Source organism: Strigops habroptila, chromosome 5 (genome assembly GCF_004027225.2).
Source record: "Strigops habroptila isolate Jane chromosome 5, bStrHab1.2.pri, whole genome shotgun sequence".
NCBI classification, from domain to species: domain Eukaryota; kingdom Metazoa; phylum Chordata; class Aves; order Psittaciformes; family Psittacidae; genus Strigops; species Strigops habroptila.
The window spans coordinates 75309535-75336653 of NC_044281.2; the positions used below are offsets into that span (position 1 = coordinate 75309535).

The window sequence follows — 27119 nt, forward strand, 5'->3', positions numbered from 1 at the left end:
CCCAGGGGACCAGTGCATTCAGCTGAAACCAAGTTAACTGAGCAGTGGCTGTAGTTTGAAAACACCCCCAAATTCTGTGCTGTATTTGCAAACTGGCCAAACAAATACCTCTGTGTTAAGTCCAAAACTAAATGTTTGTTTTGGGAAAGTGGAAATCTCTCTCCATACAAAGAGCAAGCTATTGACAAACAGTAAAACCCCAACATTTTACAACAACAAAGCCCTTGACTGTTATCCTGCTCCATCCCCCCTCCACACCCTCAATGCTTCTCTTAGATTGAGCCTACACAGGGAGTTGTGCTCCAGTTCCAGTCACCATCAGCACAAGTGCATCTGTGCAAACCCCAAATGTAGGGCACAAAGCTGTAATTGGCATCACCAGGAAGCCTCAGCCACAGGCGGGGAGTAACAAGTCAACTGCACAAGGTCTGGGAAACTTGTCAGGAGTCTTTTTAATAAGCACCAGTGAAGAGATAAGTAATTGATGTCCGAGGTAACAAACAGCTCCAGTGAAAGAAAGAGTTCTTAAAAAACTTCTGGGTTTGGTACCATTTGAAAATTGGAACATACAATACAGAAGCAGTAATTCCAGGGAAAAAATACATATATAAAATGTTGCATTTTAAATTCAGTGTAACAGATACCCCAGAGAAAAATGAACCACCAGAACCAATCCCCCTCTGCTCCAGAAATGAGGATATCAATGAGAGACAAATTTCCCCAAGTTTAGGAATTCTATGTAGTTCTGTAAGTAGACCAAGTCCAAGATTTTCTCAGCAAACATGCAAAAAGCACCAAAGAAGATGTGAAACTACCACACTCGTTACTATCATTTTATTGGTAGGGAAAGCACCAGACAGTTGCATGCAGAGCCAAACCACCGAACTCAGAACATTCACCCATCACTACTATCACTGTTTCAAATCATGAAATAAAAAAGAATCCAAGTGCATTCAAGTACTTGACCACCCAATTTCAGTTACACCCACCTTTAGGTAAATCCCTGATTACATTTGTTTGTTCATTATAAAAGGATGAGATACCGTGTTGGATTTAAGAAGAGACTACAATGGAACGTGAGTTGGCAGTGGAGGAAATGGGTGACGTACCTGTCTCGCTGCCTTCACAGGAAGTAAGGGCTGAGGGAAACTGGGATTTGTGTTATCAAATACAGACATCTAAAGTGTTACCTCATCAAGAAATTAATGCCACCAGTGTGTACCAGCTGCAAAGCAAAGGCTGATCTGTTAGTGCTGCAAGCTTTCAGCTGGGAGCCCTCAAAATGCTGATGCTAAATAACTTGTGGTCCCAAAATGACTGAATCCCAAACATGCTCCATGCTTAGAGAGCCTGGGATAAGTTGTTCTTTTGCAGTCGTAAGTGCAGACCCCACTTGCAGCAGTTCCACACTTTGCTATGTACATTGAAAACTCCTCCTTTGAAAAGCTTTTCATCCAAATGAGAGCACCAGCTTCAACTCACACACTTCTGGCTTATTGTCACCAGAAGCCTCGGTACCAAAATGACATGCTGCACTGCCTGTGCTTTTCAATCCCTGGGCTGGCTGGCCACTGGGGAGTCTGAAACAGACGTGGTGTGCTTGTGCTTTGAGCTTCCTCACAACAGCCTCTGTGGAGACGGCAGCAAGGAGACCTACAAGGTCTTGATTTAAGTAGAATACCAAAATATTTTTAAAGCAATGTGTCTAAACACTGATTTTTTTTTACTAATGAGTAACCCCCCCATACTACAGCTGATATGTGTGTCATCACCTTCATAGGGTCTAACCCAGACCTGTGCAGTTCAGGAGGGCTGGAAGGGGCTTCTGGCAACCTTTGGAATGGACCTTTAACAAGGCATCTTCTCAGTAAAAGAATAATTTAAAAAGCCTTTTCAAGTACAGTTTAAAGTAAAGGTAACTGACCCTATCTAAGAAAATAATAACCATACCTGCAAAATTCAAATGAGAATGGGATTTTGAGGGCTACATCGTTATGGAACACTTGAAAGCATGTAACAAAACCGCAATACAAAAGACCATTTCAATGCCTATTACTGAAAACCAGTCAGAGAACAGACCGCAGCCCCTAGTAACACACCTAAGCAATCCACATGTCCAGATAATGATTCCCAAAAGTTACAGCCTTTCCAAACAACAACTAACAGTTAGAACTGTCTGTTTCTTTGATTTTCCCAACAGCAGTTTCTTTATGCAGGGGCTTGCTTTTTCCTTCTCTCATTTTGTTCTGGCTCGGCGCGGCTTCAGACATCTGCTCCCCACTGCTGGAAACGGGATCTAAAACCACCACGGATTCTGTCTCTTTTTCACTGCTAGAAGCTTTTCTTGTGAATTCTGGATGACTAGTTGATCTAAAGGAAAAAGAACACATATTTATTTAAATATATATATTTATACGATACAGAAAACAGTTCGCATATGTAGGAGAAAGAATATAAATATACAGAAGAACATTTCTATTCTTAGTAGCACATACAACCAGGGCAGGTCTACTCCACTAGTAAATAGATTTGTAGACTTAACAGCTGTTTCATACAAAGTGTAGTGCACAAAAATACGCCTCCTGAACCGTGGAAGGTGCTGAACAGGAAAAATGAACTCACAAAGCACTGAGTAAATCTTTACACTATGAAAGAATCAGTTTAAAGATAGTCTGTAAGAATTTATTCTTTCTCTGTTCATGGTTTTAGGTTCCCCCATGTCCAACAGAGCAGCTGCTCTCAGGGGAAATGCTACCAGTTCCTAATGGTCCTGCAGCCTAAAGCATGGCTGCTTCTCCACAGCTCCATCCAGAGCAGCTTGCACAGGGCTTTCACTACTGTGCTCTTCCATACCACAGGGAGCAGCGGCAGCATAACCAGCTCTTCCATGGGGCTCAGCACCAGCAGGCTGCTAGTGGTCTCAGCGGGAGCAAGTGCAAGTGATTTCTGAACATTCACCTGCTGCATTTGCTGAAACAGAGGGTGCAAGACCTGCGTTCTGTAGTGCACAAACAAGGCTATGCCTCCGTGCCTTGCCGGGCAGGGATTCGTGCAGATAAAAGCCCTCTGAGCAGGGAGAGGAAGGAAAGGTCAGAGGCACCAGTGTTGGTTGGGTAGGTTTGTAGCGGGCATCATGCTATAAATACTAAAAGCACTTGTCTATGTTCAAAAGCTTTGTACAAAGTGTTGCAAATGTGCAGGCAAATCCTGACATTAGCTAAAACACACCAGCAGAGAATCACAGAATGGTTTGCGTTGGAATAAAGCTCATCTATTTCCAACTCGATTGCCATGGCAGGGGTACCCTTACGGCAAATACTGACCAAGCCACAGATGGGGGGGAGATCTCCCTTGCAGGAGGGCGACTCACAGGCATGTGCTTCCTGCGCCACACTGTGCTTCCCAATCCACTGTCTGGTCCCAGTGGCAAGGTTGTGCAACTGGGCATGCTTAGAGCAGTGCCACACTGTGCCCTCCTGCCTGTCCTCGGGCAGCACCACGCACACCACAGTGTAGGTGTCCCCACACCAACAGCCACAGCCACCCCATGGGCAGGGACCCTTTGAGCAGGAGGGTCCTACACACACTAGTAAGTGTGGAGCTCTGCTCTCCCCAGCAGCCTCACTGCAGAGCTGCCAAATACAACTGCATCTGCTAGTCCAGAGCCTTTTGTTTTCCTTTTTGCTCTTCTGTTTTATTTATTCTTTACATTTTCCACGCTTACTGCTACGGAACATCCTTCCACACTGCTACGGTAACACCCTCGAAAGGAAAAGAAGTAGAATCAACTGGAGGGCAGAGAAAGAAATTCAGCTACTGGATCCATCTGCCACGAACTGCCCTTTATTGTGACAGTCTTTGTCCTAGAGAAAAATGACAAAGCAAAAAGAGGTCACCCCACGCCACAATTAGAGCTCGGGGCGGGGAATGTGCTGGCTCCCACCTGACGGGAGAGGGGAAAGGCACAGGTTAAAACCAAGTGCATAATGACACAAACAACAGTTGCTGCCCTTTCCATTTCAGACAGGATTTACTCAGCTTGCCGCTGGATAGCGCAAATGAAATCCCATGTTCAAGCTTTAATGACGAGAATTGTCTCCAACGTTAGAACTTTGGTATAAGTTAATTAATGCAGAAATGGGCGCTGATAGACACAGTTTCACGCTCATTTGATTATCATCAGAAAGCAGTGATTTCATGAGGAAAATAATGCTTATTTTATGCAAAAGTTGCCAATCATTCCAGAAAATACAAGGCGGGGTATTGGGAACCTTACAGCAAATTAAACTTTTTAAAGCAGTGTAACCAGAAGAGGGTTATTTTTAAAAGTGCTACCTCTGAAAAGCTGATTGCCCAACACTATCAAAATGGTCAAAGCCATAAATGCCAAGTTCATTTTTATTTCACTTTGGAGGTAACTATCTTTCAAATCCCAACAGCTGGACTATTTAATACAATCTGGTGAATCAAAGTATAATTCTTCAGTGGGCTCACAGCGGGGAGTCTGCATTAGTGTATGGCAGCATTCCAACAACTGATGCATGGCCAAGCGCGCTCAAGTCTGTTTCATTTCTAACAAAAATGGATAAAACTGCAATCATATTTACCACCTTCAAAGGACAGAAAAATGAAAGATGTCGATATAAAGTAGTTTAATGGAGAAAACCAGTGATTAAATCAGCGTTTCCAGCATAAAAATAAGAATTACTATTCAGACTTTGTTGTACTACCATTTCCTTCTTCAAATCCCTTACGGCACCCGCCTGACGGTGATGCTGTTACAGCTGAGGTGCTGTTAAAATCATTAACCCTGTGTACCAGGTGTTCCCAGCTCCTTTTCAACAGTTTGTCACAAGCAGAATGCAGGTGGAGTGAAGTTTCAGTGCAAGAATGAGTATCATTTTGGTGCTCCCTTTCAATAACCAGGTTTTACTGCTACAAATAAAGCTGGGAAAAGCAATTCATGCAGATACAGTTAACCACAGCTTTGAACAGTTACAGATCTGTCCAGCCAAGGTATTTGCATTTAGTTCTATGCAAAACTCATCCCTCATTATGACTGTTAATGCTGTTATCAGTATTCCTGTTATTTGTCCAACTATGTATTTAAGCCAGGAATGGAGAACGTCGTTCTGCGGTACTTATTCATACATAGATGTTCATAAGTCTGCATGTATTTTTATGACTAAACACATAAAATCTGTACTGATTTAGATGATGAAATGCATTTTAGGTTAATCACCTGGGATATGCAAAGTCCCATGCAGTGCAGAGGACTGCTTGTGATACAAGAGTATCAAACTATTCTATTTCTATAGTTAGAGAAGCTACAGAATGTATGAAAATAAAGGGTTACGCCTGATGGGCAGTCTGTGAGCTGGTACTGCTGTGCCCTTAGTAAATAATTTACAGCAGGAGTACAAAAGGACAAACTAGGGCTCGGGTTCTCAACTGAGACTTGGAGGTTCTTTGTTTCCTCTGGTTAATGTTATAATCTTGGTATGATTTAACCTTACTCAGTGCTGTGCCTGAAACCACACCTTCCACTAGAGCAGGTTGCTCCAAGTCTCTGTGTCCAACCTGGCCTTGAACACTGCCAGGGATGGGGCAGCCACAGCTTCTCTGGGCACCCTGTGCCAGCGCCTCAGCACCCTCACAGGGAAGAGCTTCTGCCTCAGAGCTCACCTCAATCTCCCCTCTTCAGACCCGGCCCAACCAGCCCATGGAGCCGGGTGACACCATGTCTGTCTGTGCCATGCCAGACAACAGAAGTGGTGACTCTGTTTTATCCTCCATCAAAAACTTGTACTGAGAATAGAAGTGAAGCTGCAGATGTGTTTACTAAATATTTCACAATTCTTAACAAGGCAGGAAAATCCAACAGGCAGGACCAAAGCCTAACGCCAAACAGTAGTAAAATACCCACCAATTCCAAGTCTTCAAAGTCTTCAGTGAACAAAAAACTCCATCACGCTACAGCATTTGTCAAAAGGAAATTACAGGGAATACAAAGGGTGAAGCTAGTGAATTAGTTCCCTCCTCTGATTTTTAGGTGCTGTTTTGCAAATGCCCAAACAAAAAGATTAACAAATTCATTGAAATGACGAGGCTCAGAGAGCTTCTGCCTGCACTGAGGGAGCCCACAAGAAAGACACTGTAAGGAAAACATCTCACAGCATCTTTTCAAACAGTGAAAACTGAGGAGACCTCAAACTTCCAGAACATCCCATTGTTTCCTTCATCTGTTGTTCACACTAAATTGCCCGTGTTCCAGCTGCAGTGGCAAACCTCTGCAGTGGTGTCTGGCTGGGGCTGAGCTGCTTCCCGCAGAGCTGGTGGCTGATGCAGGGCTACTAAGATTACAGCCAGGAGAAGGAGGACAAATCCTTTAATTGTATAAAATCATCAGATTAAGACTAACCCTCTCTGTGGTTCACTCTGTGAGCGGAGAGTTCTGCTGCCCAGAAACTGAATGTTTACAAAGTGCTGGGAAAAAACCAATCCCAAATCCCCAAAAGCACCAGGGCAGAGCCAGACACACCTTCCCCTTCTGGACCTACACACCGCAGGGGGCACAGGAACTCTCCTTGCTCACAATGGAACTAAATTGTCACCTATTCTCTTCTAAGCGATTGTCACCAAATTGCACTCCTGCTGGATTAAACATTTGGGAAGAGATCTGCAGATGACCTGAATGCTGAGGTAAAGCCTCAATTTCCCTACAGGACACACATCACTGATGTCTTCCCTCTCAGCACCACCTCAGTGAAACTTGACACATTCCAAATCATCTGCTGAATGGCTTCAGACCTTTCTCCTAACAGTCTCCTGCACTGAAATAACACCTCTCCTGGTGGTTCCAACCCCCAAATTTCTCCTCTGAATTAGTTTCTCTGAGCTATTATCACTTAGTTTGATTACAAGAATATTTCGCTATCCACCTGATTCATCACGGCCAGGTTGGACACAGGGGCTTGGAGCAACCTGCTCTAGTGGAAGGTGTCCCTGCCCATGGCAGGGGGTTGGAACTGGATGAGCTTTAAGGTCCCTTCCAAGCCAAACCAATCTGGGATTCCATGAACCCAGATGTTTATTGATGTTACAGCCCTTTTCCACAACCCCTTCTCAGGCAACTTGCAGGAGCAGCCCAGGAGTAACCACACCACGTGTGGAGTCCTACTTCAACCAAAGACTGAAATTCCTTACCCCGTGTGTGTGTATTTGGGTTGGACTGTCACTGATTTGGGGGTGGGGAGGAACCGGGGTTTTATTCAATGAGCTGACTCCTCTCTGGGCATTGTTCACAGATACATTTTCAAGATTGGGTCTTTTTCAAAGCAAACCTCCTTTCTCAGTGAGAAGGGGTGTGCTCAACTGTTACTCACCATGACTAAAGAATGATGAATAAGGCTGTTCACATTTAAATGTCTGTATTACCTCCTGCCTAAGATTACAAGCCTTAGGAAATGGATGTTGCAGCAAAGAGAAATAGCTGATGCACAGCTATTCCTTAGATTTCTATAGGAAGCTGTACATTAAAATCCAGGTGAAGAAAGAGGAATAAATATGCACTGCAAGAGATCTGGTCATTATGATATCTGCAATCCTCTATAAACAGTTTATTTAGCTGCTGCAAACAAAGTGGGTCACACTTCTGTCAGATTGCAAATGATGAGGCAGCTGCATCTTCTTACCTCAGGTATGAATAAGGAGAAGAGCCACAATAAAGCTTTTGTGTGCATTTGGCACTTAGGGTACCTGTTTGTTTAGTTAACATGGTCTACTCAGGGAAGCAGCGGTGCAAGACGAGCAGGCGTGCACAGGGAAACAGCCAGACCAGGGTCCTCATAACACACGTTGCAGGGGGGTTATTCACTGAACTAGCTCTGGTGTGGCCCCGGGGCCAGCCACTACGGGCTGGATCACATCTTCTGGCTGAGTTTCACTCCTCCAATGAGTCCAGGGATCCGGTTTATGCACTAAGAGCACCCCAGGATACAACTCAAAGCATGGCAGATGGGGACAATGAGGAGATGTGATCAGAAGTGCTCTGCTGATCCAGACTGAGCTGCAGATAGAGATGGACTCAGGGAAGCCCAGAACACTGCCTAACCACAGAGCCACGCTGTCAGACAGATGAACCTCCTTCTGATGGCTGCATCACATCAGCCCTGTTTCAAACCAGCACTCGCACACCCTGGGAGTCCGGAGGCTGCTTCTACTGACCTCTGCTGCAGACAGTACCCAGGAGAAAGAAATTGCGCTTCCACATGGTATGAAGCATCTGGGTTATCTCTGCTCCCCCCTGCCAGCCCAGCAGAAGAGCAGGAGAGCCCCAGCCCCTTCTCTCTTGCTGGAAAACCATCCTCAAGGATGAGCCTTTCCAATTCAGCAGGCTTACACCAGTGGCTGGCTGCAAAGAAGCCCCACAGTGCTACGGAATCTGGCCCACCGCATTTGTTTTAATGCTTTAAACAGATAAATTAAAGTGAAATGTGTCTTTCAGGATGTCACTGAATAGGCAAGCTGAGAAATAAATTGAGCTTCACATATGCTTTTATAACACATAACAACTGTGACTGTCAACACAAGATCCTTTTCACTGTCAATTCATCACGCATTCTGCAAGACCTTGGGGCCTGCAATTATTTCATTTCCTTTCTTGTAAATGCAATTTCCACTTAGTTTGGTGGAATAAAGGTACACAAAAGGGGGTAGGAGTTGCTGTTTTTCTGATTAAGGTTATCTGCTCAAAACTGAAGAAATCCACAAACTACAAACACAGTATTTTTCAGGAACAGCCTCACCTTTCTCTCAGCGTAGCAGTTCAAGAAAACACAATGGCATTATTCCTGTCAAATTAACTGTTGAACCAATCTTCATCTTTCTGATTAAATTAAAATGAAGATCATCTTTCTTTTAAGAACACTCAAATGAAATCAAAGGGGAAAATACACGATTGGAAAAGGCATTCTGCTTTTAAAACTCGGTGTGAATTAAATAAAACTGCAGAGCACAAAAGGAAATTGGGCTCTTTATCCATCCAAAACTAAATGATAAAAGTACCTGCAAGAGAGGGAAGTAAATATCAGCTCATAAAAATAGATGGGAACTGAATTTCCAGCTCATTTGTCATGACTTGCTCCTTTGATCCAAGCCATGGAGACTTGCTAGCATTGGTACTGGTGGTATTTTCTTCCTGCCAGAGCAGGAAATCAGAGGTTTAATTAGCCATGATTACAATATTCTGCCGATGTGATTTGTCTCATCTCTTTCCTTTTCTTGCAGTGACAAACTGACAAACAAGCTGGCAAGGGAACTGAAGCAAGTGCACGGCCCAATTTCAAAAGGAGCTTGGTATTGTTGTAAAACAAACCCACCCTCCAGGGGATCTGTCTGAAATAAGTATTCCTGAAGCAGGTTTAACTCTTAGGTGCTTTACTGGCACCTTGGGTCTTCAGTCTGTCACAACAAAAGATTCTGCTGCCCAACTGTGCAAATGCAGCACCAACTGTATGTTGGTTTAAGGTTTTTTGGAGAATTCATCTTGAGATTTCAAGCTAATTCAGAGCTTTTACCAACAAACTTTTAAGAATAATAGTCAGGACTTGCTTGGGTCCAACAGGAACTGCCCTGCACACCCACCAAAATCACAGAATCACAGAACGGTTTGGGTTGGAAAGGACCTTAAGATTATTCAGTTCCAACCCTCCCTGCCACAGGCAGGGATGCCTCCCCCTAGACCATGTTGCCCAAGTCTCTGTCCAGCCCGGCCTTGAACACTGCCAGGGATGGAGCATTGACTTACATGGTTCTGTTTTAAAGTACTGTGCTAGAACTGCCTTTTTTAAATCAAGAGTTAACTATAGAACTATCATCCCTCTTCAGGACATGGAAAAAACCCTCAACCTTCCTATTCCTCTTAAAATCCTGAGATCTCTTTTTGGCAGAGATGATGTTTTATTAAAGAATGTTCACAGATTTTACAGGGAAAGAACTTTTGATTTCTACCTCCATCTGAGACTTCAGATTCTTTGAGGAGTCAGTGGTAACAGCTGCAGACTGTACATGTATCCTCTTAACCGAAACTGATAGTAAATTTATGTTAAATTAAAAAAAAAAATAGGGTTTATTTCCTAATAATAAATACATAATAAAGTGGCTGCCCCATCCCTGGCAGTGCTCAAGGCCAGGTTGGACACAGGGGCTTGGAGCAACCTGCTCTAGTGGAAGGTGTCCCTGCCCGTGGCAGGGGGTTGGAACTGGGTGAGCTTTAAGGTCCCTTCCAACACAAACCACTCTGGGATTCTATGAAATCACTTTTGAAATGCACCAACTAAACAGGTCTGATACTAAAACACACCTAGAGATCCATATTCTACTTACTGTAGTGTAGGCTTGGAGCCCGTGACACCCTTAAGCTGGTTAGAGGCGGGACCTGAGTCAGGAACTTGGGAACTGAATTGCGTCTCCAGGTCTTTCTTGTTCAAGGCTGTTTGTGCAGCATTGGCTCCAGAACCTAGCACAGGCAGAGATTTTGATTCTGATGTGGCCAAGATTCCAGTGGGACCTAAAACCCAAAGAAAGTTTAATGCTTCTGTTATCCTGGTCTACAAACACCACATAGCACAGCAGAATTCAAGCTAACTGCACAAATCAGAATGGAGTATTTAACAAACCGCATCCAGTGCATGGAGAGGATCAAAACACTGTATTTGCAGCTTCTGCTCCCCCCACCAAGATTAACCCTTTCCTGTACCACAAGCTGGGCTTGATACATAAAGTTGTGCGCTCAACCCCTTTACCTTCTGGGATGGTAAGTCCCATTGCTCACACAGCACTGAGTCAACAGCTTGGCAGTGCTCTCCCAGCCAGATGTGCAGCTGGAGCAGGAACCATCCCAATGGCACAAAAGCCTCTTCTCATGCTAGTGAGTACTCAGCGAACTCTCTGTCTATGAAGTCCAAGCTAAAACCATACAGTGACATTAAAACCAGCCACACCTGCATCGACTGTGGCATGGGCTTACACTTGCACTGACTGTTTCTCATCAGGCAGAAGGTCAACAGATGATAGAAAAGCATAGATTAAAAACTGCAGACCCTTGCTCTGCAGAAGAGACTGATTCAAAATCAGTCCTAAACTCTCATTTCTCTGGTTACCATTACTTGTTTCACAGTAGGCTCAGACTACTAACTCCAGTAACAATGTCTAAGCTCCAGGCAGGACAGAGGAACCTGTGTCTATAAGGCTGTGCGCGCAGAAAATCCTGACAGAGGCATCTCTTGGAGAAAATGGGGATGGAAAGCGGCAGGAGCGATGGGGAAGTGAGTCACTGTAGAGGTAAGCAGAGTTCTCCAGAATGGCTGAAATGGCAATGGTCTGGAAGAGAAAGTAAAGCTTCAAGAGTCACTTAATGCAGGGAGAGGAAGAGGACTACAAAGGAGTCCAGCCACTTACTGCCACTGTCCTGGTCCGTGGTCACTTTCCGGCGCCGCAGCACTCGCTCCAGCTCCGTTTCACTGCTGTCTGTTTCAAGGGACTTCAAGCTTCTGGAACTAGTGGATTTATTCAGTGTTTCCTACAAGCAAGAAACAGGCATGAGAGCTGAGGACATACTGTGCCTTGCCAAACATCCCATATGCACCTTTTAAAGAGCAGAAAAGCAACTGCAGTTCTAGATCAGGGTGCAAAGCTCTTCCTTTAGTGCATCAGCGAGCATCTGGGGACTGGCTCTCTACTCCTCCCATTACTTGGATTTCCTGACGCAGGGATTAACCACACTTACCTACATATTAGAAGGTTGATATCAGGCTTAAGAGAGATGCTCTGGATCATTAATGAACAAATCCTGAAGTCTGTAGGGAACTGCCAGTTGCCTCCATCTTAATGTTTAAAGGGTCTTATTAAAAACCTACTACAGCGTTAGCATGCCCAGAATTAACCTCAATTAGCAAAAAGCCAATGATCCATATTTAACATGCTGTATGTTTTAGCATGGTCCTGTGTTGCTGCATCCTGTGGGTACATATATCTGCAGAAGTCAGTACAGATTAGCTGCAAGTGCAACATGTTGTTATATCCTATATCTAGCTGATCTGCCATAACCCTCACCCTGTGTCCTTGTACTTCATGTGGACAGAGCTAGATCTCAAGTTTTTTAAACACAGAATAATTGAGTGGTTTGTGTTGGAAGGGCCCTTAAAGCTCATCTGGCTCCAACCCCCTGCCACGGGCAGGGACACCTTCCACTAGAGCAGGTTGCTCCAAGCCCCTGTGTCCAACCTGGCCTTGAACACTGCCAGGGATGGGGCAGCCACAGCTTCTCTGGGCACCCTGTGCCAGCGCCTCAGCACCCTCACAGGGAAGAACTTGTTCCTAATATCTAACCTAAATCTACCCCTACATACAGAATACATGTTCCAAAACATGTCTGACTCATATAGTGTTTTTCCAGGGACTAAATAACATATTCTTAACATCTTTTGTTGACAAGCACATAACTGCTGAGCAGAAATAGCAACTGACAACAGGAAATGGCATCACAAGTTGCAAAAGCTATGCTGCTTTAGGATCCCAGCAAAGTAACTCATTCTTCACCCCTGCCCCAAAAATTCAAGTATTCTCTTTGGCAACTATTTGAACTTTAACTGAGCAGGGACATTATTAATCAGCAGCATGCTCCAGATCCCTGCAAACATACGCATACCAGAGCAACTTGAGCAATGGAGTCTCTCAAACTCTGCAATTTACAGAGCATAAATGAGGTTTGTGTGTAACAATTAGATGGAGGTCTATGTGAAATGCATAATTAGCAGAGTAACAACAAATGTTTACTCCATCACATCCCACCCCCATGTTTGTTGTCTGACTGTGCGTAATGATCGGTCTCGAGAATAGACTGGAATTGGATTTTATACAGTTTGTCTCACACTGCAAATATCCTGAAGGGCTCAAAAGCAACGAGCCAGATACAGAAGGGCAGTGACTGCAGGTTTCTCTCTGCTCCCTCGTAAGTACATAATCGATCAAGTCTCCCCTGATGTCTGTGGTACAGTGTCAAAGACATAAAACAGCTATTAGAAAAGGAAAGGACCTTCAGCAGGACCCCTCAGCCCAACCCTCTCTGGTCCAAACAGCTCACCACACATCAAATCAAACTACTCCTGTAATTACAGAGTTCCATTTTAAACATAATCTCCGTGTGGCGTTTTATTCCTTTTCTATTTACCTCCACATTTAATTATGTGTCCCTCTAATTAGAGCTCAGCATTAAGGTCTGGTGGCTCTCTAGATCATTTCTTCCCTTCCTCCCCTGCCTTCATGTGACTGGTGAACTGTGAGTTTAACACAACGCTGGTGCCACACTCGTGATTTTAAATCACAGCACAGGCTGTGGCTACGCTCTTTACTGTATAGTCTTCCACCACCCAACACAATACTGAAGTTATTTCTATAAGGGCTGTTTAGGTGCTATCACAGATGGTTAGAATGATTAGCCCTACCTTCTGTAGAGTGGATGGGAAGCATTTTGCCTCAATGCAGGCAGAATTTCACTGTATTTCACCTTACAAAGGCAAAATTTCACCTGATGTGCCAAAGTTGCAATTCAAATTTAAAAGCCTCAGGGTCAGGGAGCAAGAACTACAGCTCCTTCTGACTGATACAATTTTAGCACTTGTGCAAATGAAGCCATCAGTTAAATAAGCAATGCAATGTATGAGTAGAAGACAGAACAAGAGCAAACTTAGCACATGGCTCTGAGAAGAACCAAACACACGCCTGATGTTTTTATTTAGTGATAAATGGGCATATGGACAGCTACTCAGAATCAATGTTTTCTACACATTCACATGCAGACAGACTAGAGAGCTCTTGCTCTATTTAGGCTATGTCTACACTAACGAGAAATTGGGTGACTCAGGAGTGAGCAGGAGTTCAGAGCAGTTGATGAGGAGAACGCCACATCTACTACATGAGCAGTCCAGAGGCTTCACTTTGGACTAGCTACAGATACTCAGCTGCCTCTCGCTCCCTAAGCATCCCCACTGTGAGTACTTGGAATGTCTCCAGAGGATCCGTGGCAGGTGCAGACTGTAACATCCCCTCTAGTGGCAGGAACATACAAATCCTGAGCAGATTTGTATGTCAAAAGTGGAATTGGCAGATTCACTCCAAACCTGCCTTACACCTTCAAACCAGAACACTAACACCTGCCTTACACCTTCAAACCAGAACACTAACAGAGAAGGTTCAAACGTTCAGCTATTTTGCACAGAAGGCCCTCTCAGTTCAATGAGAAGAAACTGCAATATAAACTACAAGTTATCTTACCAGAATCCCTTTTAATTCTTTCATTGCACTTTCAGAGGGCTTTGGTGTTTCTGGCTGTAAACAAACAGAATATGTACATGTTAAAAACCACGTGAAATGGACCGTGACAGACTTGAAGACAGACTTGGCAAGAGGGTCTGCTGCACAGGCATGCAGTTGTGTTATGCTCCTCTGCTCTCTCCTCTCACGGGCACATGGCTAACATCCAGAATACTATCTTATATGGATGATGGGAAGAGTCTTAGCAGGCTGTGAGTCACCCTTCACCCTGTGAATCACAGCCTATACATAAAGATGATGCTTTTGTGAAGATGGTAAGCAATATTTTATAGTAGCCACATTCAGGTATTAGCCTTAAGTGTCGTGTAACAGGAATAACTACTGCTAAATACGGTCTACTTCTTGATCACCCCCTTTACCCAATTCAGTTATTCTCTCTGTGCTTTTTGTTTCTCCGTACCTGTTTGCTTTCAGTTCCTTTCTGTGTCAAAGAAACTGGGCTTCTCTTACTGTTGGCTTCACTGCTTTTTCTGTTCTTCTAGATATATGCTGCTCTAGTTAATTTTGCTCAAAATCAAGGGAGGCAAATGTATTCGTTTGGCTGTTTTACAGAAACCCTGATTTATTATCAGTGTAAATTACTGTACTTAGCTAATATTACTGCTCTGCAGTTCATTCCAAACCTTTGTTTTAGGCCTGCTTGACTGGTTGACTGGTCTCAGATGAACTCCCTTTTTAATTCTGTCCATCATTTCTTCAACAGCTTGTCTCTTCAGATCCGTAACTTCTTCACCTGCTTCAAAAATCAAAGGGGATTATCACATTCCAGATGTGAACTACAGAGAAATAGCACAAACTAAAAAATGTGTTAAAAGCCTCCTAAACAGCTTGCTTGCCATATACAGCCAGTTACCATAATCATAAATTAGTTTCAATGATGAAACAGCATTTATATACATGATGTACTTAGTTATACTCCGTGCAGTAGGTCTTCCTCCCTGCATGTGTGATACACAGTCAAGGCCAGGTTGGACCCAGGGGCTTGGAGCAACCTGCTCTAGTGAAAGGTGTCCCTGCCCATGGCAGGGGTTGGAACTAGGTGAGCTTTAAGGTCCCTTCCAACCCAAACCAGTCTGTGATTCTATATGGTAGCAGCAACAAGCAATCTCATCTCTAGTTATCAGGAATTCTAGTTTCTGGACACAGCATTATTAGTGATCTTTGCTATCAGCTAAACTATCATAAGCTCTTCAGGGATAAAATGCCAATCTACACACATTGAGGATCATGCCGTGGACTTCGCAAACACCAAACCACACTGTCTGCAGAAGTTGGGACAGAAACAGGGCCCACATCCTGAAAAAGGCAAAGTTCCTATGACTGGGAATTGCACAAGCTCAGTGCTATTGGCTGAAGCACCAAAGATTGAAGAACACAGCCCCACTTCCACTGCGGCTCAGCAGAAATCTCCACAGCTTCACTGACATGGGACAAGTTGATAACACCTCATGCTGAGGCCTTTATGCAGCCCATCGCAAGATGACCAAACATGTCTCTTATTTCTCATGGGTTCGAGAATCTTGCTGAAACAATTCCCAGTTGAGCCCAGTTGAACTAAACCCACACATTTAAAGAACCCTGCATCAAGGTAAAGGGCAAAACCTAAATACCATGAAAGGAAATGGTTGCTTTTTCAAGAGATTCACTACCAGGACTGAAAAAGATTCAGATGAAACAGGAAGCTGCGTGATGAACCTAAACAATACCTGTTAACTTCTCAGTGTTCTGGTAACATAACAAAAGACACTTAACATGCCAAAAGGTGGGGGGGGGGGGGAGAGGGGAAGAATACTTGAAGCAGGTACATGGAGAAATAGGGTTGACACTATTCAAAGCTGCAACGTTGTACCTTATGTAAGAGGAATTTTAAATAGACTTTCCCTCGCTCACTTGTCAGGGTACTATTGATGATTCATAGAAATGCAGTTTCTGTATTCTAGGATAATTTCATGTCAGGCTTTAATTTCACAAACAGGCTGTTTCAAATACAAAAGCTTAATTGGTGGTATGGGATAGAAACCACTCATTCTAAGTCCTTAACAAGGGTCAAAACAAGCTTCAAGTCAGATATAATAACTAGATCAAGAAAGAACTTTCCCCCTTTTTTTATCTTTATTTTAAGAACAGCTCAACTATTAAGAGGAAAAGCAGTTTAGATGTGATTGAAGAAAGGTCAGAACTGTTAAAGTTTGCTAATAAATAATGAAAGAATGGGGTCTAGAGAATTTCATAGCATTTCCTGCAATCACTGTTTGTAACAGTCTCAACAAAGAGATGCAATCAAAACACTAAAGATGGTCCAAGATAAGGAAACCTGGTAAATGAAGGCAACAGAACTGAACTTACTGAGAGGTAAGACTGACTCTTCATCAGAGATCTCAGTACGAGTTCACTTCTCCAATTATTTTACCCAGAGCAACAACCTTCCTTCTCTCAGTCTGGTAACCAGGTCCCAAAGATTCCCCAAGGGACCTGCCCAAGTCACCCCATTCTTCAGTGAGGTGAGGAACTGAGGAATTCTGCCTGATGGTCCCTCCACCAATCCAGCCACGCTTGCATACCATTACAGTCTGCTAACAGTGATTTTTTCTCTAACAGTTATATCCTATACCTGTAATTTCAGCAGGTTCCCTTCTGCAGCCCCCTTCTTTAAGTGGCAGCAAATGAGTTAAGCAATTCACTACAAACAAAATCCTGCTGTTTCAGAAGGAAGAGAGAAACAGCAAGAAAAGCTTTGTTTATTTAACTGGCAATGCTTGTCTAACTAGCTCCGACTCTTCAGGCACTCATAAGCATTTGTAAATCTCTACTTAACTCCTGTTCTCAACGTACTAAGTTTCCAGCTTCCATTAAGAACAATAAAAAGCAATTTCAGCTGTTAGTCTGCATGCAGAGCCACCTCAGTGCAAGATTCTGTTTTGTTTTAGGCTTCCTGTATTATTAAAGGATTACCATTACAGTCAACTCTGAAAGGTGATTTTGCAAGATATGAACTGGGGGATGAAAACGGACGCATTTAACAAATTAGCTCTGTGGAGAGGCTCTGGACAGAAGAAATCACAAAGAAGCTTCCCTGTATTATACTGTATATAACCTGCTCCCTGCTTAATGCTTGATGGGTTTGTTCTTCTACCTCTACCAGACATCCTGTGGAGTGCAAAGCCCTGTACACACTGTAGCTGCAGCTACATGCTGTAGTGTCTCCAGATTAGAGGCACAGGTTGAGTCTCTCAATGCTATAGTGCAATTACTACAGGCACTACCAAACTGCCAGGGTACAACTCAACAAGCTGCACAGCGCCAGTGTAACAGCATGGGGTGTAAACTGAACCATCCTCTTCTCCTCATCCGTTTCACCCAGCACATCACCATACCCAACAGAGCGCTTATCTTGTCAGGGCCTTCTGTGAGCCTGTAAGAAACACAACCACCCTCTCCCTAAGGCAAAAAAAGGTGGGTTTTTTTATTGCCACATCAGCAAATGAAATCAGCTCAGTGACAGTTCTGATAAACATCAGCGCCAGAAGCAGGAAGATCAGAATATGTTTTCAGTTACAGCAAATGCTAGCTCTTCCCTTCAGGTTTTTGATCTGCAGCCTCACAGACTGTTCATACCAAAATCCATTTGGAAAATGCAAATTGGATGCTGATCACCAGCTCAGTTGTGGAGGCATAGATGGCTACAAAGGCTATGCAAATTTGCTTGGGATCTTGAGGAGGCTTGCAGTAGAATAGCACAGACTATTTCAGTTGGAAGGGACCTACAGTGATCATCTAGCTCAACTGCCTGACCACTTCATGGCTGACCAAAAGTTAAAGCACATTATTAAGGGCATTGTCCAAATGCCTCTTAAACAGCGACAGACGGGGGCACCAACCACCTCTGGGAAGCCTGTTCTAGTGCTTGACCACCCTCTCAGTAAAGGAATGCTTCCTAATGTCCAGTCTGAACCTCCCCTGGTGCAGCTTTGAACCATTCCTACACATCCTCTCACTGGATACCAGGGAGAAGAGATCAGCACCTCCTTCTCCACGTCCCTGCCTTGGGAAGCTGTAGAGAGCAAGGAGGTTGCCTCTCAGCCTCCTTTCATCCAAACTAGACAACTCCAGAGAGACCAAAGCTTCGGTGCCAGAGATACCACTTCCTATCTCAGAGCATGTATACCTGGGCCGCAGTCACACTTCTGGACTGCAAGGTAGATGAATATGCTGGGACATGGACAGCAGTAGTTAATGTAGACAATTCTAAACATTCTATCTGTACCCACAGCTCATTTTCAAGAGCTTTATCTGCAGTACCCAGTAAATAATGCACATGACTTGAGAAGGGATGAGCCATACCAGACTCCTGCTGAGGAGGTTTCTCCTTCTTGCTCACGTTGGTGTTGGAGTGAGATCTCTTGCGAATCATTGACATGAGAGACCTGTGGGGGAAATGAAGCTGCAGATTGTCATTCCGTCCCGTGTTACACGCTGTTAGAACAAACTTGAACATGACACACAAACAGCTTGCTTATACCTGATTATACAGCTGCTTACAAAAGACTCATTTAACAGTTCTTGAATGCAGATGTATGTACTGAATTACCCCCCACAATGCCTCCCATCAAAATGCACCAGAGAAATTTATTTCTTTTTAACAGACATTAGGCACAAATCAAAACACTCCAGATTTGAATATTAAAAGACAGTGTCTCATTGTGACACATGACAAATTGAAGCTGCTCCGGCATAATAAAAGGAAAGAAGAACTGTAGATATTGAAGTATTATTCTCCAGAGGACACTTAAATATGGTGATCAGTATCTCCTCACCAACTCCAAGTTTGTAATCTTCTTACAGTGTCAAATAATTATCCCTTCACGATAGTCAAAACGTAGAAGTCCAGGCAAGGGAATGATTCATCTCAAAGCCCAAGTACGCACATAAACATCACAGCGCGTGAAGGAAATGCTCTGATTTAGCTACTATGGGACTTAAAATGAATAGTTATCTATTCCAAATGGTAATGGGCACAAACTTAAAACAAAACCAGAAAAACACCATACCCCCTCACAGTTAATTCGCCATGAGTGAGAAAGAAGCAAGAAGCCAAATGAGTGAATGGACCTAAAAAGAGCAAAAGCCTAAATACAGCTGTTCAGAACACGTTTAGTTTAGATTTCTAAAAACAAAGCAAGGTGTACAAAGGGATGAATTCTCCCTACTGATCATCTTCATGATCATCATGGTTTACAAGACTCCTGTATGTAATTTCCATTACAGAAGGTTAGAAAGTGTCATCAAAGTTCATTTACGTTTAAAACCAAGCAGATAACATGAAGATTAGCTGAGTTCCTAAATTAACTAAGCCTAAAGCATACTTCAGGGCTTAGTTAATTCATTTGGGTCTAATGCCTGATACAGGATATATTGGGCAGCCTCTTTTACAGTCCTTTGCAAAAAACAGGCTTAATTTTGATAATTTCACCCCAAACTGCTTGATGATGGGGTGGTGATTTTATGTGGGGTTTTAACTTCTGAAAGCAATTGTGGGGACTCAATGGAGTCTGCATTTTCATAAGAGTAGCCGACAGGAAGGGACACACAGTAATCCAACATATCCTTTGGTTCAAAGGGGTTTTTTTAGCCGTGGATTCAGACAAGCATTTCACAAGTCTATAATTACAGCTACCAGGTGAATAGAACAAATATAATCTCCTAAATTTAGAGGAGACAGGTATCCCTCCTCCTCCAAAGTCACAGTCTAGACAATTTGTTAGACATGGCAAGTTGGCACTGTTCAGACCTGGTCAGGGTGTTAGTCTGTCAGCAGATGGAACACAGAGCATGTCCTGCTGGTAAAGAGTCCAAGACAGATGGAGAAAGCCTTTTTTTCTTTAAAGACACTCTTCCTGCTTGGATGCAAGCTCATGTAATGTGTTCTGCTTCAGCAAAGCATTGATGCTGTAACCCTTATTCAAGCACTTACCGTATAGGGTTAGGAGGAGGGGGAGGAGGAAGAGGAGGAGGTGGTGGCGGTGGAGGAGGTGGTGCAGGATTTTCTGACTGCTGAACTCGTTTTTGAAGTTCATCAACTGCACAAGAGCAATAAAACAAACTAGAGTGAGTTCTGGCTTCTCACATCTGCTCTACAAGCCAACTCTGAGGGTATAAGCAAAAAAGCTACTAATTAACTGAAAAACAAACAAGACTAAACCACTACTGCTAGGAAGCCCTATTTGTGACATTTTCTACCAAGAACAATGTCTTAGGCACACATGATTCTCATTAAACCTGTTACCTCCAAACTGAGTTACTTTTGAAATTAAAATGACACTCTCCCTCGTACAGGATTCTTCTTATAAAATGATAGAGCAGGGGAAATGTTATCACATTCCTGTGATGGTCTATTTGAGGTTGCATTTGAAAATGAATCATGGAATCCCAGACTGGTTTGTGTTGGAAGGGACCTTAAAGCTCATCCAGTTCCAACCCCCTGCACGGGCACGGACACCTTCCACTAGAGCAGGTTGCTCCAAGCCCCTGTGTCCAACCTGGCCTTGGACACTGCCAGGGATGGGGCAGCCACAGCTTCTCTGGGCAACCCGAACTAACAAAAGCCAACAATAATAATGAACTAACAAGAGATGAAAGAAATGAACAATTTCAACTTCCAGGCTTATCTCTGTCTTGCTGATGGTATGGGTTTGCCCCATAAAAATGGTCAAAACTGGGCAGTGGGCAGAATTGATTCTTTCTCTCCTGTTTTCCTGTCAGATATAAAATGTGGAAATTAGTTTTCCGCACTTGGAATGTTTTCAAACACAATTAATTGAGGAAGGGCAGAAACAGAGGAAAAAAAAAAGTTAGATTTCTTTTAGTCACAAAAATTCTTAGCAATTGTCCTGAATACAGTAGGAATTATGACAGAAGGGCAGAATATGATTTCCAAAGGGCACACAGTTCTTTGTTCTTGTAAAGATGGATTCTAATTAAAATTAGAATCTTTAACATTTACTTTTAAATTTTAAAAGAAAAAAAAAACCAAACCCAATGGAGTCACTTTCAACTCCAGGTACAATCTTTATGCTGATAAATCCCTTCTGAAGAACAAATAAGCCTGGAAGGAAAGAATCTGTTGTGAAGGTCAGATCTTTTCCAAGGCAGCTGAGAAGAACTCATATGCTGCCCAAGCATATTTTTAAGGCTGGGCAATGTAAAAGCCTAACACAAAGCAGTTCTTCCAAGCAAGACTGCAACCAGCTTAAAGATAATCCTGCTCTTGAGGATCTGTTTCAGAAAAGCATGGTTATATGTGGAGTCTTAGCTAAGGATATGGACTTCGGCCTCCGACAGGGGCTCAAATGCTTCTCTGAGCAGGTATCATATTTAAAACTAGCACCTGCTTAGGCCTTGAGCTGAACAAGGACTGAAAGCAAAGGCACAATCAAATACTTAACAGCCATAGCCCTGCATTTCCTACAGAGGGGCTACACACAACAGGGCCCTTTTTAAACCCAATTTTATCTAAAGAGCATTAGGTCCAAAATTTCCTCATTCAACAGACAGGACACTGCTGGCAAACCAAGCACCATCCTGATAGCAGTAACTGTATGAACATCTGCACTGCCACAGTTCTCCCCTCCCAAATATTCCATGAATCTTTTCTCCCTGTATTCTTTGGGCAGAGATAGACACACACAGTAGTTAGCAAGACTGGTTTTTTGCCTTTCAGTCATTTGATATGGAACAAAATATTTGACTACAGATCAGAGATTTAGATGTATCATTCTTATTGTCCTGGGTTCAGCTATAGCAGTCATTTTTCTCCTGCTTAGTAGCTGGTGCAGTGCTGTGTTTTTTAACTTTCAGCCTGGGAACAACGCTGATAACACCGATGTTTTTAGTTGTTGCTAAGTAATGTTTATTCCAACCAAGGACTTTCTCAGTCTCATGCTTTGCCAGGGAGGAGGGGAAGCCGGGAGGAAGCAGAGACAGGACACCTGACCCAAACTGGCCAAAGGGGTATTCCATACCACAGCACGTCATGCCCAGTATATAAACCGGGGGGAGTTACCCGGAAGGCCCAGATCACTGCTCGGGTCGGGCTGGGTATCGGTCGGCGGGTGGTGAGCAATTGTATCCTCTCCCCTTGTTATTTCACTAATCGTTATTATCATTGGTGGTAGCAGTAGTGGTTTTGTGTTATACCTTAGTTGCGGGACTGCTCTTATCTCAACCCGTGGGAGTTACATTCTTCCCATTCTCCTCCCCATCCCTCCGGGAGCGGGGGGAGGAAGAAGGGGGGGGGGGGGGGAGTGAGCGAGCAGCTGTGTGGTTCTGAGTTACCGGCTGGGCTCAAACCACGACACTTATGGATATGGGCCATAAAAGCCCACTGGATTTCTTTGGCAAACTCCCTTTGTAGAGGTATGAAGGCAGCATTTACCTTTCAGATATCTGTTTAAAAACAAAGAAAGAAAAGAAACACCCCCAAGGCCCTCTCACATCAGCAGAAGTTGTTTTCTCACGTGCCTATATGAAGGGCTAAATCGTGTCGTTATTTTCACTGGTGTCTTCCACTGCAAAACTATTAAATGGTTGGGCAGCTTGATAATTATGTGATGGGTTTTTACAATTCATACAATGTAGACTCCACAGCCTGTTTATTTGGGGTTTTATTTACTTTTAAAACTAGGTAAGAGGATTTCCACTGAATATGAAGGATTGTGTCTTTCACACAGAAACCCATTCACATGTATAAATCCATCTGTAAGACTCAGGGCAATCTAACAACAGTATTTTTATAGCTTACAGGAGTTTTACAGGGTTATTCTTTCACACACATTCTGGACACGGCTGTTCTGTGGTTGAAGGCAGCTGCTGTACTTTGCCTTGTGAAGCACAGGTCTGGATCTCAGCTACACAAAAGCTTCTGGGGTCTCAAACATAACGTGTAATTCTATTAGGCATGCACCACTCACACCTCTGATCTGTACCTCCAAAATGAAAGTCATTAGATGATATTACCTGAATGCTTTAGGTCTCTAGCTTTTTCTTCTGAGTGCTGACACTTGAGCTCTAGTTCCTTTTTATCTTCTTCCAAAAGTTCTAGTTGCTGTTTAAGACGACTTATCTCCTTATGCAGAGCTTGATTCTCTAGCTGCTCTTCCAATTCTTTGATCTGCAGTTGGCAAACAATAGCATTCATTACAATAAAAGGTACTTTTTGTCCTTCCTTTTGATTAGACATTAGACAAAGTTATTTCCTGAAAACATGATGTTACATATAGGAGTGAACTACAAGTCCCAGAAAGGGGATGTTTTTTGAATGAGAGCTGGACAGATTTTCCTGAGAGATGTCAGAATTTTCTATTATGATCCCAACTTATTTCTTCTTTAGAATACATCTTTAGCTCCAAAGTATTTAAGCTATAAGATGTTCCCTTTTGCTTTTTATAGAGTTTTTATCACATACTTAATTTCAGAATGTTTCTTCATTTGGAACATAAGAACACTGACATTTTTGTTCTCCTACTGACTGCTTCTGACAGGTTGGTTATTTAAACTCCCTTGTCTCAACTCATGCAGATGCCAGTGGGTGAATTACAGAACATCCAATTTAAAGGCGGCATTCAGGTGCAGAGTATCAATCACTTCCCAGGTCCCTAGATATATACATTTTGCTCTATACTTCAAGTAGCCAAAGATGCAGAGGTTTTCTATGAATTGGCAATTATTCTTCCAAAACACTCATTCAGAAGCAAGCGAGGTTACACATAGTCTTAGTATTGCTCCACTGATGAAAGCCCAGGAACTGTCTACCTATTCCCTGCATTACCCTGTTACCAGAGCTTTAAGAACAGGCCTCACAGCTAAGGGAAAACTCATTTTCAGGCTTTCAAGTGGAGCAATGGTGATTTCTCCCAGATAGAAATTGATTTAGTCCAGCTTCAAAGAATATATTTGTTTAGATCCTAGTTCTTTAGATCCTATAATACCACTTTGTGGCATTCACTTAACATTTCCCTGCTCCAGGATGTCTGGCTCTTCCTCCTGCATTTCTTTAGCAAGTGACCAGACTACTACAGTGAACTGCCTGCCTCTCATCTCCTTGTCTTCTTGGCTTAACCCCCCAAAATACCCTTTATATTACTTCATGTCCAAAATACTCTCCTGTCATCTCTTCTTCACTTAATGGAACTGGACTTTATGTCCGTAATTGCACTTTACTGGCATCCAGAGTAAAACACTTATCTAAACCAGAGCCTTCAGCCTGAAAAACCTTCAGGTATTGTACTCAGGTCTTACCAGTTACCCAGAGGAAGGGAATCACAGTCTTCTCTGAAGTTTTGTTTTTAGATGGTAAACTCTCATGGGTACAACATCTCAAATAATTCTGAACATAACAAATACATGACATTTCTTAAATTCAGGAGGCTTTCAAAGACTTCTGCATGACATGTTTTACCTTTTGTTGGTGTTGAAGCCTCTCTTCTTCTAATGTGTGGGTTAGCTTAGCATTGTCATCCAAAGCCTTCAGAAGCTGTTGATCAGGAGCAGAATTCTGCAGAAGCAACTGACTTTGCCTTTTCATCTTGTTTTGTTCAATAAACATCTGCCAAAACAAAACCCACCCCCAACAAAAACAATAGTTAAACACATTTTAATGCTATCCTGGGGAAAATGGCAATTGGAAAGAAAATGAATAAATTCACATGGTGTTATTAGGGTTGGGATAGTGAAGAAGAAGGTGGGAAGGAAGGGGAAAGGATGTTTGAGAGTAGAATTTACAAGAGCTAAGCTCACACTGAAAGGAACTGGTGTTTGCCAAGAACCACCCAGTGTTACACCTCAATTACCCACATGTTGGAAGCATTCAGAATTTAAACATGTCTCTGAATTTTGTTTCCTGGAAACAGGAACAATCTGATCCCGATTCTGAAAGCTCTAGAGAGTTTAAAAGAACTCTAGGTGGAGGAAAAAATGGCTATGAATTCACAGGCTACCTCCTCAAATACGTTTGCAAGCCTTGCTGTAAAACCCACTTATTTGAGAGTTACCTGGATATGGGAATGATGGAGAGTCTTTGGGAGATGAATTTCAGCCCATGTTTGTGTAATCAGTGTATGCACTGATTACAAGACAAGACATTTCAGGGCAATTTCAGCCTTTTAGTTCTGATCCTTGTGTTCTTTCCTCTTCCCCAGTTATATTTTTGATGTGGAGAATGGATACATTGGGGGGGGGTGTCAAATAGTCAAAATTCCTAGTGAATTTATTCTGCATCTTCATATCTCCTTCAGGTAGAGGGCTGGCCCCCAGGCAATAGGGACTTCCACTCCTGACAAACTCAGCTGTGCCTGTTCTTACAGCAGAAATAGGGATTGGGTCATGCTGAGGTTTCAGATGAGTGTGCACAGGTCAGCAAAGCACACCACTTACAGGAGAACAGGGAACAGCCTGAGAATGCAGACACTCCCTCAGACTGTAAAAACACTGTTATACAGCACAGCAAAAGCAAGAAGATACTGTAAGAATGAAGTATCAGAAATACAGGAGTTCCATGTGATCTTTTCAGGTCCCCATACTATTTATTCACAAACCAAAGTTATAGCTAGAACGTATTTCTTCCCATCCAGTGCTACTGCAGTGGTCTGAGATTTATCTTTTTAATACAATTGGATTTTAAAGAAACATCAGCTGGTGCGGATTTGTGGCAGCATTCCACCCAGAGCTCTGCATGGACACTTCACCTGAGGCTTCTTAGCAAGCAACTCTCTCTAGCTGTCCATGCAGACTGAGAAGCCTGCTGCCTGTGCTGAACTTGTAACTCACAAGGCAGCTTGAATGACCCTGTGTGCCAAGAAGCATCAATTGATGCAGCCCTAACACTAATAAAACCTGCAGTGAACACTTCATTGGGCAAAGCTGTGCCACGGGGTAGGCAATAAACGACTGGAGTAGTTGATGAAGAGGAAACGATGAATTACTCTAGTACTACACTTTGTTGTAAAACAAACAGAAACAAATACAGGCCACCGTGGCATAGTGCAAACTTGCACTGGACATCAGCCTCCTGTCCCAGGATTACTCCTGGGGAGATTCTGAGTGGACACAAGAGGACAATTTCTCACAACGAGATCAACCAACCATTGGAATAGCTCCCCAGGGAACTGGTGAATTCCCTGACATTGGACACTTCTAAGATTCAGCTGGACAGGGTGCTGGACACCTAGTCTGGGTTATGCTTTGCCTAGAAAGGTTGGACCAGATGATCCTTGAGGTCCCTTCCAACCTGGTATTCCATGATTCTAAGAAATTCTGCCAGTCAAGCCAATTGTGCTTCTGTTACCTTACATAAGTAACGCTGTGGCAAAAATAACTCAAAGGCAAGAGAAATTCAGAATCAAGACTACCCACCCCAACCCATAAAGGTTTACCTTTGCATTGCAAGTTATCTATTTAACATCTGATCTTCTTAAAACAAACAGCACCTTTGAAACCTCATATTTTAGAAAGGCCTCTAAATCACTGCTAAAGAACTCAATACTGTCTCGAAGCCTCCTGCTTTCCTCTGAAGTCAGTCAAAAGTTACTTAACCCTGACCGAAACAACATCTCTCTAGAGCCACCTTTAGCAAACAGTTTATCTACTGTGAACTTTCAAAGCAAACTGAAAACTTGGGTTTAATTTTTTTTGGAATCTGACAATTAGTTTGAAGTGATTTTTCTAGATTTTTG

General features: G+C 43.1%; 1 protein-coding gene across 4 annotated transcripts in view; it reads right to left on the bottom strand.

Annotated features, from left to right (window-relative positions):
- Positions 1 to 429: 429 nt before the first annotated feature.
- The window catches only part of SHTN1 (shootin 1), a 66372-nt gene continuing 39682 nt past the window's right edge, over positions 430 to 27119 (bottom strand). The window contains exons 9-17 of one of the 4 annotated variants that reach the window (XM_030487780.1): positions 24848 to 24994; positions 23407 to 23560; positions 20366 to 20471; positions 18736 to 18818; positions 15018 to 15130; positions 14335 to 14388; positions 11461 to 11581; positions 10387 to 10519; positions 430 to 2370 (exon numbers count right to left, since the gene is read on the bottom strand). In XM_030487780.1, the coding sequence (XP_030343640.1) occupies positions 2160 to 2370; positions 10387 to 10519; positions 11461 to 11581; positions 14335 to 14388; positions 15018 to 15130; positions 18736 to 18818; positions 20366 to 20471; positions 23407 to 23560; positions 24848 to 24994 (1122 nt within the window). In that variant the 3' untranslated portion in view covers positions 430 to 2159. Of the gene's footprint in view, positions 2371 to 10386; positions 10571 to 11460; positions 11582 to 14334; positions 14389 to 15017; positions 15131 to 18735; positions 18819 to 20365; positions 20472 to 23406; positions 23561 to 24847; positions 24995 to 27119 lie in introns of all 4 variants that reach the window. The other 3 variants (XM_030487777.1, XM_030487779.1, XM_030487778.1) reach the window with 3 other exon arrangements.